General features: G+C 39.6%; 1 protein-coding gene across 5 annotated transcripts in view; it reads right to left on the bottom strand.

Annotated features, from left to right (window-relative positions):
- The window catches only part of hdac4 (histone deacetylase 4), a 177,809-nt gene that overhangs the window by 10,971 nt on the left and 150,524 nt on the right, over positions 1-16,314 (bottom strand). For all 5 annotated transcript variants that reach the window (XM_057851935.1, XM_057851931.1, XM_057851932.1 and 2 more), the window contains 4 exons: positions 15,323-15,441; positions 14,624-14,757; positions 952-1,036; positions 724-865 (listed from right to left, as the gene is read on the bottom strand). In XM_057851935.1, the coding sequence (XP_057707918.1) occupies positions 724-865; positions 952-1,036; positions 14,624-14,757; positions 15,323-15,441 (480 nt within the window). The remainder of the gene's footprint in view (positions 1-723; positions 866-951; positions 1,037-14,623; positions 14,758-15,322; positions 15,442-16,314) is intronic.

The following is a 16,314-nucleotide window of genomic DNA, read 5'->3' as shown; positions in this document are numbered from 1 at the left end:
ATTGCAGCTACGCAACTCGGACCATAACAAACGTAACAACACAGACTTCCTGTGTGTGTCCGTCAACTATATCTGTCCCTCGGGAAACTCAAACCCAAATAACAATAGTTCCTATTGTTACTGTCATGTCAAAGACGATGAGCTCTCTCGGATTTCCGACTTACGTTCTCACTTTCATTTTACCGTATCAATCCATGGAAGAAACATTGATTCATCATGATGAAACGAGCAAGTTATACAGCAGCCTTTAAAAGAAAAGTCACATTTGTTTTGTTTTCTCCTAGATTCTGGTAAGTCGGAGAAGTTGTCAAATCATATTATTACCGTAAAAATTGTCAGTTTACGGTAATATTTTGAACTACCAATATGCTATGCTGGTGCTGTGTTCCACCAGTCAGTAAAATGACATTTCTGTATCTGTACACGAGCTCTGTTTTCTTGTATTCTTCTATTTATTGGTGCTAAAATTAGGGTGCGCGTTATAAGCGGGTACAATAATTTCCCCTAGATTTTACAAGTAAATTTGGGGTGCGCATTATACGTACATGGGTGCGCCTTATATTCGGGAAATTACGGTACCAATAATTTCCACATTTTTATTGAACTATTCCAATTTCTAAGTGTTCAGATCTTTTATATCCAAAAACATTTCAAATGTTAAAAAAAAGGCAGACAAATACCATTTGTTCTATCTACGAAAAAACATATTTTGCACAAACCCACTTTTTTCCAACATGCTTGTTAGCGACGGACAACGACGCCATCGCTGAGACCGTCTCGGCTTCATCAGTGTCTCGTCTTCGGGCTTCACTCAAAGAGCAGCCGAGCGTGGAGGCAGAGCGTTGTAGCGAGCGCCAATATTTACCTGAACACAACAATGAGACTTCGTCAGAATCTGAATGGCAGCTGTTACATGACAATAATCAAGTATGGCTTTAAAGATGCGCTCACTGTGTGCTTCGAGAACTTTCTCCATCGAGTGGATGGCGTTGGCGTTCGGTCTCTGATGCAGTACCTCATCTGGAATAGGCTCCAACTGGAACAAACACAATGACCAAATAAGAAAAATCAGAAATAAAATTTTCATTTCCTCAAGGAACATTTAAGTTATTTTGTGGGAGTATTTTAGGAGGTTTAGGAATATTTAATTCACTTTTAGTTGATAATTAACCCTTTCACACCGAATATCGGCTGCGACAAAATTACGCATATCATCTTTGAAGCCTCGTCACACTGTAAATACGTCACCCACGTGTCTCTGGATGGTCTCATTTGAAAGTTTGGATGTTGAGGTCCACGCCCGTTTTTACTTGAAGTTAATCAACCAAGTAAAACATGCGATAATGTCATTTGAGTTTTATAGTTTTATTGCACTCATAAATAAGCATTAAAATCCATGTGTTTATATCCATTTTTCCATTATTTCTTGTCCTTTTTCAAAACCGAAAGCACCACGAAAAACTACACATCCCAGGAGTCATTTGCCACGTTTACATGGAGCCAAATATTCCAATTACAATCAGAATATTTGTTCAAACCGTTCCATATAAACACTTCATTCGGAATGAACAGGCCCAAACCGAATGGAATTTCATTCCGATTCACAGGAGTGGAATATTCCTTTTCCCAAACCGATTAGAAGTAAAATTATATCATGTAAACAGGGAAGTGGAATGGTGTCTGGTTGCGTTCTTTCTGCACATGCTCCGTACTGACGTGGTGACGTCACTCGGTGACGTATGTAACGTCACTTGCAACATGGCTTCCAAGCACACGCACAGCGCACCCACACAACTTTTTAAATGAACGGCGTATCATTCTGAAGTTTTGTTTCCAATCGAAAAGTTAAAACAGCAGCTGATCTGACGATCGATCTCCATGTTTTGCAACGTGACGCTTTGTTTTGATTAATCTGCGCATGTCAGACGGCAGTTGTCAAACGTCCTTTCGGAATAAAGGCAGTCACATGTAAACGCTGGATCGGAATAGATGAAGTGACATGTAAACAGCTGATGTGAAATTTCCATTCGGAATGATTTGAATCGGTATGAATAAAAGTCAGCATGTAAACGTGGCTATTGTGAGGTCAAGAAGGACGGAAGTAACATTCACTCAGGTTGTCCTGCAAAACATCCTGATAAACCTTTGAAGTCATTCTTCCATTAATGACTGCAAGTTGTCCAGGCCGTGAGGTAGCAAAACAGCCCCAAATCATGATGCTCCCTTCACCATACTTCACGGTGGGGATGAGGCATTAATATTGGTGAGCTGTTCCATTTTTCTTTTCTGACAATGCTTCTCATCAAGACATTTCTTACCTGGTGTGTGTTTTCTAGTGGGCAGGGTAGCTTTAAACCACTCATCAGTGATTGAGTACACACCTGACTTAAAATGTTTGGTCAAACTTGGTTTCAATTGCTCTTTAAGTCTCCTTAGGCAGAGGGTTCGCTTACCTATTTTTCCCCCTTCTGTCATCGTTTGCATACTATCCTCATTAAATATGAAAACCTATAAATGTTTGGGTGGTGTTAGTTAAAGCAGATAATGTATTTTCATCTGTATAATTCTAATAAAGATCAGATCACATTTGATGGTGATTCTATGCAGAAATGTTAAAAATTCCAAAAGGTTCAGATACTTTGTCATACCACTGAATATGTATCTATATATAAGTATACATGTATTTTCATTTTTTACCTGTTGGTCTACTGTACTATTATATAACCTGTTTTGACCATAGTATGTGTAAAGGCCAAAAACGCCTATGACCATACCTGCTGTTTGTGTTGAATTGTCATACACAAAACTATTCAGTCTTATTTTTTTCTGTTGAATGTTTATCCTAACAAGTTGAATAAATATTATCAAGCTTCAAAACGGTTCGTCGAGCATGTTTGGTTGTCAGTGGGACATCCGTATTACAAGTTTTGACAAATAATTTTGGGATTTTTTTTTGTGTGTGTGTGTTTTTGGGTCCAAAATGTTTATTATAATTGGTCAGTGAAGAAAACAACAGTTTTGACATGAAGGTTATGGTGTCCTGGAAAAAAGGACCCAACCTGGCCATTGGTAACATTTTTTTTTTCTTTAAAATATAACGGCAACATCAAAAAGGCATGCAAATTCGGCCAAAATAGGCTTAGGTGTAAATATATGAAGTAATTTAAGTAGTAATCAATGTGTTCAGGTCACATTGCACATGAACAATTGGGCCACGAGGCAATTTTATTTTCATTATGGTTATAATGGTGGTACTTGGAAAGCTGAGTATTTATAGGCTAAGGTTTTGCTGTAGTATGAATTTGCAGTTTATAAATCACAAATCTTCCTATGATGATTTTAAACACATGGTATTTTATTCCATACGTTATTTTCTCTTTACAATGCCCTAACCCATGTTTCCCTAGAAAAACTAGATTTGGTGTCGCTTGAACTGCTCAGCTGCCTTACAGGTGAGCAGATGTAACCTCACTTGAACTGTGGTCCCCTCCAGTTCACCTTTGGATGTGGACAACAGCCTAAGAGGTGGAGAACTAACTAAAGTTGCTGACACACGTTCGAAATGGTCGATAGTTCCACTCCTACCGGAGCCCTGCTATGCTATGACAAAAAAAACTCAACAATATGTTCTTTGTACTGTGACCCACCCCAAGGACACATACACATACACATGGAAACTGCCTGTGCACACCAAAGTATACACGTCAAGTCTGGAATGTTCAAACACACGCTTGCAGACTACACATCATGACGCATCCCTTACCAATAAATCAGTGGATTAAAAATAGAAGAACAAATAGAGATGTACATAAGGCTGACATTTGTGCTGCACAGGGGTAAGTGAGAGTCAAAGATGAGGACGATGCAGTTGGCTTTATTCAGCCAGGTTGGAATAGTTCTTTTAATTTGTACAAACAGCGTGTGGGAGGGGTCCACAGAGGAGAAGGAAGCAGCAGCGTGGGGAGAGGGATACTTTAATCTCGTTGTGTCACGCCAAACTACATCATGAGCACACCAATGGATCAAGTACGTCCACTATCCACATACAGTCCATAGGAACTTGAGTGTTTCGAAACAAGAGTACAGTATATGGTGTTTTGCCTATACAACTTGGTATACAGTGGTATGAAAAGGTTTCTGGACCCTTTGGAAATTTCTCACATTTCTGCATAAAATCATCCAAAAATGTGATGTGATTTTTGTCAAAATCACACAGATGTAAAAACAGCGTCTGCTTTAACTTAAACCACCCAAACATTTATAGGTTTTCATATTTTAATGTGGATAGCATGCAAACAATGACAGAAGAAGGAAAATAAGTAAGTGAAACCTCTGCCTAAGAAGACTTAAAGAGCAATTGAAACCAATTTTTACGAGAACAATTTAAGTCAGGTGTGTGCCCAATCACTGATGTGTGGTTTATAGCTGTCCTGCCCACTATAAACACACACCTGGTAAGAATTGTCTTGATGAGAAGCATTGTCTGATGTGCATCATGGCTTGGTCAAAAGAGCTGTCGACAGTCAGAGAAGTTGTCTACAAATGGAGAGAGTTTGGCACTGTTGTTTCTCTCCCAAGGAGTGGCCATCCACCAAAGATGACGCCAAGAGTTCAGCGCAGAATACTCAGAGAGGTAAAAAAAAGAACCCTAGAGTGTCTGCTACAGACTTACAGAAATCACTGGCACAGTCCAATATGTCTGTGCACACATCAACTATATTTCAAGAATGGCGTTCATGGGAGGACTCCACGGTGGAAGCCACTGCTGTCTAAAAAAACATTGCTGCTCGTTTAACGTTCGCAAAAAGCCACTTGGACACTCCACAGACGATTTGGCAAATATTTTGTCGACGGATGAAACAAAAAGTTGAATTGTTTAGAAGTATCTTTTTAATTCCACTGTACTCATTTACCATTGATATACCATGCTCAAAAGAGCCATTGATTTTCCCTTACAACACATCATATTTTTATTGTTTTTCAGTAATTTGAGGCTTTTTCTTTCTGTACCAGTCACTTATACAAAATTTGAACTAGTTTGTTCAATGACTAGGAACCTGTTGCTTCCCTGGCAATGGTAATACCTGATGGCGGATCCAATTCTCTGCATCTGATTCATATCATATCATAGTTTTATTGATTTTGAAGCAATTTCTTGACTAATTTCTTTAGAAATACTGTATATATAAATTCATATTGGTTTCTCCAAGATATACCCTCCCAACAATTTTGACGACTGATTCATCATCTCAATAATGTCAATGACAGACGGATTTCAATGAATTATAGTATGAGATGCATTCGTTTTAAGAAAAAATGGCCTAACTTAAAAAAGAAATTACATGTAAAAATGTATAAAAACTCATGTATTGGTGGGGTTTCTCCGAGCACTCCTATATCCTCCCACAATCCAAAAACACACATGGTCGGCTGATTGGACATTTGAAATTGTCTTTAGGTGTGAGTGTGTGCCTGAATGGTTGCTTGTCTCCTTGTGACGTGCGATTGGCGGGCAATCAATTAAGGGTGTACCCTGCCAACTGCTCACAATTAGCTGTGATAGGTTCCAGCACCCCACTGACCCTTGTGAGGATAAGCGGCTCAGAAAATGAATGAACTCACATATTGATGGCACATTCTGAAAATAAGGCTAGGTTCATACTACAGGTCTTAATGCATGAATCCGATTTTTTCGTGTTTTTCCAACTCGAGTCGGCATTAACTTGATGGTCTGAACGGGACAAGTCGCATAGAAGTGGACCATTTCAAATCCGATCTGAGTCACTTTCGTATGTGGTTCAAATCCTATCTGGGCCACATTTTTTCAGAACGTGACTGGCGGTCTGAACTGTGAAGACTACGAAATCGGAATTCATGCAGCAATTACGTCAGCAAAGAAAAAGAAGCACGGAGGACGGCAGCCATGTAGGCATTAGCGCCTAGCTTGAACTCTGCTTTTAAGCACGAAGTGGGCTTGATCACAGTCATAAAAAATAAAATGAAGAATAAGCCTTACAATTTTCGATTTTCATTCTGCACGCCGAATGAGCAATATTTCATTATTGCAGGCATGGCCGAGTCGGGGCAAACTGACGCACCCACGTCATTTCACGCACACACGTCAAGGCTCGTGTGTGCATGTATGCGTTTTATCAGTCCATACAAACTTTGAATACAAGACTAAACAGGGATTATTCATGTCTGTTATTTGTGTCCTCTTTTTGGAAATCAAAATATGATCACTCTGGAATGACATAAAGCTAGCATGTGTAATTTGTTTTGATGCTTCTGCACATGCGGGTCTCTTTGCTGAGCCCATCTCGGACTGCAAATTAGTGCGCATTCGTAAGACTTGAACGGTCTCAATGGACAAAGGCACTCTGAACGGACACGCCAAAAAAACAGATATGGAAAAAAATCAGATTTGTGCATTAAGACTTGTAGTATGAACCCAGCCTTCAGTCAATAAGTTAACTCATTCAATTCCATTGACAGTCCTAGACATCCAAAACATTTTGACTGGTAGAGCAATCATTCACTCCCAGCCCCCTTAATCAAAATGGATTGGACGTCTATAAGATTGTCAATAGCACAGAAACATAATCAATCACTGCTAGCCCTCCAAGTCAAACTCTGCCACTAAAGAGATTTCCAAGCATGGGGTATTTCGCTCCAAATCGAGCTTCTGAGCCTTCTGGCAAGAGCCAAAAAAACGACTTGGCGTAACCCCAGCCGCTCAAAGCTCACTTGCTTGAGCTCCCCGTCAAAGTAAGGTCAGGGGTTCTCTGGGGTTTCGAGGGGCTCACCTCAGAGATGGGGGCTGGGAAGGGAAGTCTGTCTGCATGATTGACAGCTGGGCCCCATGCTTATAAACTTTAATGGCTCATGTCAGGGTCCTCTGGGGGCCCCCACCTGGCAGGAATGGCAAACACATATAATATGCGCTATTTGGAAGCCAAGAATCTTGACAATGGCATCAATCTATAGTTAGTATGAACAGAAGAAGACCACGAAGATATGTTTTAAGCTCTTCTATGATATGGTGACCGACGTCCCTGCAAACCAAAGTGAGACATTGCGGAAAGCCACTAGCTAAACATAAGGAATGTGCGCCGGTATAAACATTCCAAGGGGGTGGGGGGGGGGGGGCGGGGCAGAAATAAAAACAGTTGAAGGAGGTGGGATTCCACTTGTTCAGCAAAAGAAAAAGGCTCACAAGGCGGTCATTGTTTACTGTTGTGGCCGCCTACATGTGTTAGCAGTCACCAAAACCTGTTGATTATGTCACGCTAACTGAACGAGGTAATGGCGTGTGCCGTGCAAAGCAGGTGATCTTTTGCACTGATGGGCCGCAGGGTGAATAGTCGGACCCCGAGGGAGACAGGTGAATTTGAGCGTCTTACTGTAAACCCCCCCGTGAAAACATACTTAAAGACAGATGCCAACAATTAGCATATTAGCCTGTTGCTTATCAAATGATTGCTCAGCGTTCGTCTAAACAGCGCCAACATCTGTTTGCCAGTGATCGTTAATTAGTCCAAAGTTTACAGTGGAAGATGGCGGTCGCCGATACATCACTCATAAGCTATTTGACTGAGGGGGCCTTCAGCATTTCTCACTACATCAACAGTGAAGATTTCATCCCGCTTTTGTTTTTGCAGGATAATTTGAGCTGTTTTCAAAAGAAACCTAATGCTTATTATAGCACAATTTGTCCTGACTTGGCAATAAAAGATTATATTTCTCACACTGGTGAGCAGTAAAATAGTGGAAGTACATGTTACGCAGGCCCAGGGGTTCATTGCGCACACCTTAGGTACGAAAACAGGGACTTGCGAGAGAAATTGTGATTAACAAATTTGCTAATTTATGCTGTTATGTTTTAATGTTTAAGTTACAATCTACAGACTGCGATTTCTAACAGATTAACTTTAGATCTAACAGGACAATGAAAACAATTGGCCGGCGAAATGCTAACAAATTTGATCGCAACAAACAGACAGTAAACTACATCTTGATATGACTTAACTCCAGTGTTTTTAATAACAGCGTTAGAGAATAACAGCATTCCTAACGGCGTTATTTTTCTCTGTAGTGAGTAATCTAATTAATTACCTTTCTCATCTTTGCAATGCCGTTACTGTTACTAAGGATGTAAAGGCGTGCGTTACTACAGTTTGGTTGAATGAAGAGTGAGATGTCTGAGAGACACGGAGAGAGCAGAGCGGAATGGGGGGGTATAGGGAAGGGAGTTGTGTTGCCATTGCAAATGCGATGCTAGGTGGTTTGGGGCGTTAGCATAGCATTCGTGTTCTCGCTAGCATTAGCATTTAGCGTGGCGAACGTCATCTTAAACTCTTTAACTTTTTTTTTTTTTTTTTAACATACAGTTCGTGGCGTTCAAATGGGTACAGTTGAAATGAAAATAATGGACTGTTTTCCTGTTGAGTATGCATTATCATCACCAAGTGGACATTATCCTTGTAGATCAGACATGTCCAAAGTCTGGCCCGGGGGTCAAATGCGGCCCGTGGACAAATTTCATCCGGCCCTCAGCCTCTGTCATAAAATCAATATGTCTGGCCCACACACAGACTTAATAAATTGGTCAGCAGTACTGCTACCAGCATATGAAGTAGCTTATACACTAAATGCTGCTCCTCATTTACCCACTAAAAGGCAGCAGCACTCTAAGCAACATTACCCTGTGTAACCCTTTACTCCCAATATTCTAAAACGGTGACAATCAACAAAAACAAGAAAGTTGACTATGCGACGGCCGACGCTTCAAGGATAGTTGGAAATTGGAGTATTTCTTCACTAAAATGCGCAACAACTGTGTCTGCCTCATTTGCAAAGAGACAGTCGCTGTTTTTAAAGAGTTCAGTGTGAGGTGATATTACCAATAAAGACACGCTGACATGTACGACAAGATTACAGGGAAGATACGTAGCGAGAAATTTAAAACTTGAAGCAGCAATATTTCGCAAGAGCCTGAGAGTCAAAAGAGTACGCCACAAAGGCTAGTTGCGAGATTGTTGAAATTATTAATTTAAAAAAATAATGAAGCAAATGTGACACAAAGAATGGCTTGCTAAAATTTGCTTGAATATATTGTTCTACGTAAACGACGCCAAGGTCGGCCCCCCACATTTTTACCGCACCAAATCTGGCCCAATTTGCAAAAAGTTTGGGGACCCCTGTTGTAGATGCTACAACATAATAATAATGTGGTTTTGTTCTTTATTACAAAAAATAGACACTTGCCCTACACTTTTCTTGAATGACGTGTCCATAAACCTTGCGTGAGTTGAAAAAAATAAATAAATCAATCAAAACAACTAGAGCAAATATAGGAGAAAAAGTGCATATTGAAAAAAATATACCTATATACTGTATATTAGGGGTGTGATGGTACACACAAGTCACGGTTCAGTACGTACCTCGGTACAGGGGTCACGGTTTGGTGCGGGTTCAATACAACAGGAAAAACAAAAAGGCTTTTTTCTCACAACATTTGAAAGTTTATATGCCATTACACTCTTATATACGTGAAGTAATGTAAAAAGTGTGACTAATTTTTTTTTTTTTTTACAATGAAAAAGACGGTTCAATTAAATCAGTTAAATAAATGTATCTGATGTGAAAGACGTCATAGAATGGATCGCGTGATAACATGTTGAACATGAAAAGTAACATCAGTTATTTTGCTGAGTAACTAATTACTCTTACATTGTGATAACAGAGTTACGAACGCAATTACTTTTTGGGAGAACTAATTTGTAACTGTAGCTAATTTATTTATTTTATTCTTTTAAAGTAAGATTAGCAACACTTCCTAACTCATTGATAACGATAGAAGTACAAGTCATTTGAACTGGGAAGGAAGTCTTGCAAGTTTCTAAATAATTCAGATTATTTCAGGTACTCAATGAGAATCAGATCTTTGCGGGCACTATCTCTGTGTTGATGTCTGCTATTTTGCTATAACATGTCTTACCAAAACAGCGACAAACTGTGATGTTAACAGCTAGCAGTAGTAGTAATATTTATTATCCAGGAAGGCAACAACAACAAAAATAAATGAGTAAATAAGTAAAGCCTAAAACTATACCAGCTGATGTTTTCTAGCCACATTCCATAACGATTATACAGACCTTCACTGAGGTTAAACGTACTTGGTCATGCTATGATACCATCAGGGATATTTCAGTTTTCTTCTGGTTGTCAGTTATCAAAGCACAGAGCATCAAAATAGTTTGCCTTCTCTTTGTCCCATTGCTGGCTGAAATCATCAGATACCCTAGTGGAAATCAAGGAAATTGTGTTGACATTGATTCAATTTATGATGGATCGGGTTTAACTTCATCAGGTTTAGCCTCCAGGTATGTGGAATCTGTGGAATCTTAAATCGTGCAGTCTAGCACATCATTATTCCACACCTTTACCATGGTGAATCCTTACAATGGTAAACATTTAATGGCATATTTCAACAACATTATATGGCAACACTTAAAAAGTACAATCTCGTGGAGTTCCATTGTTTCACTCCCAAAAATTAATTTACCGACCACAGCAAAGCTGCCATTGCAATTCCTCCAGAACGTGCATTTTCTAGTTTAGTGAATTATTTGAAAGAGTTACCTACAGTACGTAAATCTTTACAAGGCCATAGATGTGTGCCAAATTTTGGGGCATTCTGAAGCCCCCAGAAAGGCAATTCAGCCATTGGAAAAATAACAAACGGCAATTCCAACCGAGCAATTACAACCTCGTGGAGTGTATGCATAATGCTAAAACAACACCAAAATATTTAGGAAACAGCATGGAAATATAGCCAAGTTCTTTAAACACAGGTTTCCTCACTTTCCACTTCAAACAATGACCGCACTTCCCCGTCCGTTTTGATCCCGACCCCGCGGAAAGAGGTGCGAGGGTAACCGTTTTCAGATGTGCACCAGCGACAGGGCCCCGGGTGCGCGGGCAAGTGGGGCGTCCCGCTGGGCCTGGGCAATTGACGCTCAACGCCTCCTGACTATTTTCGAATTTTCAGCTCTTCGAGGCCCTCATCCAGTGACCTCCTTAAAAAAAAAACGCCGCCACGTCTGGTGCTCGGCAGGCTGCCGAAACCTTACACGCACACTCCCGATCCAATTCATTATTATCGCAGCATAGTGTGTGTGTGATGAGAGGGTCCTTCACGTGGAAACTCCTCAGTGGAAACCTCATAGCGTTGCATCCAAACTGCAGAGCTGTTATTAGTTTTGTAGCTTGGAATCAAATTACTGAACACTATGAATACTGTAAAATAGAGTGCTGCCTCAAGATACGAATTTGATTTATGTCCTGACCACTTTTGCCACTCAGCACACTTGTTTCTTCAATGATTTTTCCCCAATGAAAGTAAATGAAATTCTGTTAGTCCATTCCAGCCTCGTCAAGTGATTTGAACAGAGTTTCATTTTTCGACACCCACATTCCGTTAGAATCTTTCAATTAGAATTAAGTGATTGATTGGGATTGACTGATACATTGATTATCTTCATCAAAATGCTGTTGAGGCAAATTTTCACTTTTATGCCGATTTATTTGTAGTTTACTGTTCTGCCCGTATTCTAAATCAGGCACTCTGCCAGTTATAACTTGGCTTAATTTAACGTGAAGCTTCTTTTGAATGCTGATAAAACTAAACTAATGACATTTACAAAGGTGAAGTACAAGCCAGTGAATCTCTCTTCAATTGTAACTGTTTAGGGTACTGAAATTGAGACAGTGTCACAATTTAGGCATCTTGGATTTATAATTGTTTGGTCAAAAAATTGAAGCTGAAATTGGGTTTTTATTTTAGAAACAAAGCCTGTTTTTCCCTCGATTCTGAAAAGAGGCTTGTTGAATCAACTATTATGTCTGTACTTGACTATGGCCATGTCCTTTATTTATATACATCTGCTCATTGTCTTCAAAGATTGGATACCGTCTACCACTGAGTTTTATTACAAACCTCAGATCTCTTATTCACCATGGCTCTTTGTATACCCAGGTTGGCTGATCTGCCCTGTACACCTGTAGACTCTTTTACTGGCATATCTTTGTTTATGGCCTTCTTCCATCTTACTTGAGGAATTATCCTACGCAAAAAAGCACTGGGAGTCAGAACCTTTGGTCTCAGGACTTTTTTCTATTGATTGTACTGACGGTATGCAGTGCTCTAGGTAGTAGGGCTTTCAGCTATCCTGCCCCTTCTGCATGGAATGAAAAAACCCTTAAATTACAGCAATTGAGCAGCAATTAAGCAGATTTAAAAGGTCTGTGACGCATGGCTCTTCTTGGCAGTTAATGACATCTTTACAACATGGTGAAGTCCAGGTAATGGTCAAAAAAGTTCAGAGAGGAGGTCACTTCACTTCATAAGCAAGGATATTGATATAAAAAGATAACAAAAGGACTACAAATTTCAAGAGACACAATCGGGAGCATAGTCCGCAAGTTTAAAGCTAAAGGCACAGTGGAAACGCAACCTAGGCTTGGGAGAAAGAGGTTACGGTCTGCAACTCCTGTGCGATACCTGAAGCTAAAGGTGGAGAAAAATCCCCGGGTGACAGCTGAGGAACTACGACAGGACATGTCATAGGAAGGTATTCAGGTTTCGTCCTAGACAATAAGAGGCACACTGCAAAATGATGGCTTCCATGAAGCTCCCAGGCGCACCCCCCTGCTTACTCCAAATCACAAGATATATGCAAAAAAACATGTGGACAAACCACAAAGGTTTTGGGATACTTTTCTCTGGATTGATGAGACCAAACTGGAACTTGTTGGGCCAATGGATCAACGGGACGTGTGGAGGAGAAAGAATGATGCCTATAAAGAAAAGAACAACCTACAGTATCTACTGTGAAGCAGGGTGGGGGTCAGTCATGCTCTGGGGTTGTTTTGCTTCTTCAGGTACAGGGAATCTTTAGCGTGTGCAAGGTATTATGAATTCAGTTCAATACCAGGAGATCTTGGATGCAAATGTCAAGCAGTTATTGATGAAGCTGAAGCTTGGGTGAGGTTGGACCTTCCAACAGGACAATGATCATAAGCATACCTCAACATCTACCACATCTTGGTTGCAAAAGAAGTGCTGGAAGTTTCTGGATTGGCCATTGCAATCACCAGACTTAAATCCCATTGAATATCTTTGGTGGTACTTGAAGAAGGCAGCTGTAGCACACAAGCCTAAAAATGTCAATGAACCAGAGGCCTTCGCCCATGAGGAATGGGCAAAGATACTCGTGGATCACTGCAAGAAACTTGTGTCAAGCTACGCTTCACATCTAAAAGATGTTATTGTTGCAAAGAATGTTGTTAAGTACTAAATTTATACATACCCAAGGGGTTGAATAATTTTGTCAATGAAGTAATCACAGAAAGGACATAAATTGGAATATTCCCGAAAATATTTGTGTTGTATTTGTGTATTTGACATGTCATTATTTAATGTGGTTATCAATAAGATGAAAAATAAATGTCAAACTTGCAAAAACAATTATCTACTATGGGGGTTGAATAATTTTGAACACAACTGTATGACTGCTGATTTTTTTTTTTTTTTTTTATTATTTTGTGAACGGGTTTTGTGCTTTGTTTGTAACTGTGTTAGTGCAAATGTTTGTGCTGCTGCCTGTCTTGACCAGGACTCTCTTGTAATGACATTTTTTGATCTCAAAGAGACTTTTTCCTAGTTAAAAAAAGGTTAACTATAAAAAAAAAAAGAATAAATAAAGTGTCACTGATGCTATACTCGTCAATTACGTCTTTCAACATGGGGCCCCGGAAAGTCGTACTCTGTTACACTATGAATTTCCAGCTTGGAAACAATTTTACTGATGCACTGTTTTAGATATGAGATTTTGTGTGTTTAAAAGAGCAGTTTCTGGGAGAAATAGCGGCAGGTGGAATCGAGTGTTTATTTCTTCGTCAAATGAAAGATTCTATGATTTCATTTGATACATTATCTGTGAAAATAAAAAAAAAATCATAGAACACAAACTTCTGTAGGACATAAAATCAGGCAAAATTCTCTAAAATGGAGTTAGTTGCTCTGAAAATGTCTGGCGGTGAGTCAGTTAATTATCAACAAAATTTACTAAAAGATTTTATATCATCGAAACCATATCAAATTCGGATACATGGCTGACAGTTACCTGATTAAAAAAAAAAAAAAATAGGTACCATAGAAAACAAACACTGGCTTGTTGCGACATCAACATTGGATACCATCTTCATCTTTAGAGTCTTCAATGTGTCTCTTGCCAAAGCACGGTAGCACCTCAACAAGAGAAGTTATCTTAGTTACATAATCTCAAGCGAAGAGCACTCCAGCTTCTCCATCCGCTCCAAGAAAACGTGGAGGCGGCTTTTGCGATTCGCTATTCTGTCGGGTGCCATGAATCACAAAGCTGCGATCCAGAGTCCGGCCTACACACTCCCACAATTAACCTTTTGCCTGAAATCCCTCTCCTACTCCTACTTTCTGGGAGTGTGTGTGCCTCTGCTGACTTGCTGTCAAGGTGAAAGACTCTATCTGTATATCCGACACCAGCTAGAAGTTTTATTCAGTGACTGATTCCCATCTTACCTCGTTGCCTAGCAGAGCTGAGACGCAGGCTTCAGATGCATCACATATGGCTGTGAGGTCATGGCCTCCCTCTAGGGCGAGCACCAGCCGACCGCCTGCCAGACCCATCAGCTGCCTTGTCAGGTAGCCGAAACCTGCAGAGTGCAGGAAATGACAAGTGAAAAAAGGTTGGAATGGGGAAGGCTGATGCTGAAGCTCTCACTTCCTTATTGGAAAGTCATCAAAGGAAAATAAATGAAAGAAAAGGCAGTCTGGGCATGGATTAATAGAAGGGTACCAATCAAGGAGAGGAAGAAAGGTGCACTGTGGATTTATAGGGGCAGAAAATGTGCCATTATATGACGTGGGTTTCATGTTAATAGCCACATGATGCCTTGTATTTAGGCTAGTCAAAGCTTTTGATCTATTCATGCAAGGAATATATACGTAGATTTAACCATGTCTCCAACCCCCTCAAATCTATCCCTGTAGATCTCTTCGGAATCCTAAAACACTGCAAGCAAATTGAAGTCCACAAGATCAATGTTTTTTATTTAGAACAAGGTTCTATCTATCTGGCTTATCGTTGTGAAGTTACACCACTTTTGAAACCGATCCTAATTACATGGCTGTGATATCAAATGGAATACAATATCATAATGATGATTACTTGTCAAGAGTTCAACAAAAACAAACAAAATGATTTTCCTGGATACTCACATTTGCCAGTAAGTGTGTATCCACCCAGAGGTGGAGCGTGTCCATCCACTGGGTCGAAGCCAGAAGATACCAGAACCACGTCTGGTGCAAACTCATTGGCTATTGGCATCACCACCGTCCTAAAAACAAGCAACAATGCCAATGAAGAGATTTGACAAGAAACAACAAAATTCTATACTTAATGTAGTCCAGAAGTGGGTAGAGTAGCCAAAAGTTTTACTCAAGTAAGAGTAGCGTGACTTCAAAATAACATTACTCAAGGAAGAGTAAAAGTAGTCATCCAAAAAATGGACTCCAGTACAAGTAAAAAAGGATTTGGTGAAAAGAATACTCAAGTAATGAGTAACATTGCGATTGACTGCTTACAATGTCTGATTTTTTAAGATAATAGTTTTTTTTTTTTTTAAAGCACAACCGCATCAATATAAACAGTTATTATTATACTGTACTATAACCGGTTAAATAACTACATTAAGCCAAAGAAATACCCCCCCTAAAAAAAACATTGAATTCCAGCTGGAGGGAAAACATCTGCAAAACAGAAGCATCATTTGTCCAAAGAGCATGACTCCCCTCTAGTGGAGAAAATTGTTCCTAGTTTGAATAGTCATAGTTCTTATTATGAAATTAAAAGGATCATATCTCTGGTTTTCCGTGGTCAATCGATGCCAAATAAAAACTACAAAAGGTTAAAATTAGGGTTGGGAATCTCTGGCATGAAGCCGATTCGATATGTATCTAGATACACAGGTTACGATTCGATTAAAAAACCATACATTTTTAAGGCCGAGCGATTCGATACGATTCGATACAGTGTAAGAACGATACGGTTCGATAGAGTGAAAATGACACGATAGTTAATATTTGTTGTGTGTGTTTGTACAGTATTTTAAACATATAAAAAGACCACATTTCTAATGTAGCAAAATTAAACAACAAAATTTCATACCAATGTTATGTTTTATTTTTTTATTTAAAAAAAAAAAAAAAAA

This window comes from Corythoichthys intestinalis, chromosome 12, assembly GCF_030265065.1.
Source record: "Corythoichthys intestinalis isolate RoL2023-P3 chromosome 12, ASM3026506v1, whole genome shotgun sequence".
Classification (NCBI taxonomy): Eukaryota; Metazoa; Chordata; class Actinopteri; order Syngnathiformes; family Syngnathidae; genus Corythoichthys; species Corythoichthys intestinalis.
Note: the sequence above shows the minus strand (reverse complement) of the source record. Positions and strands in the feature narration are given on the sequence as shown.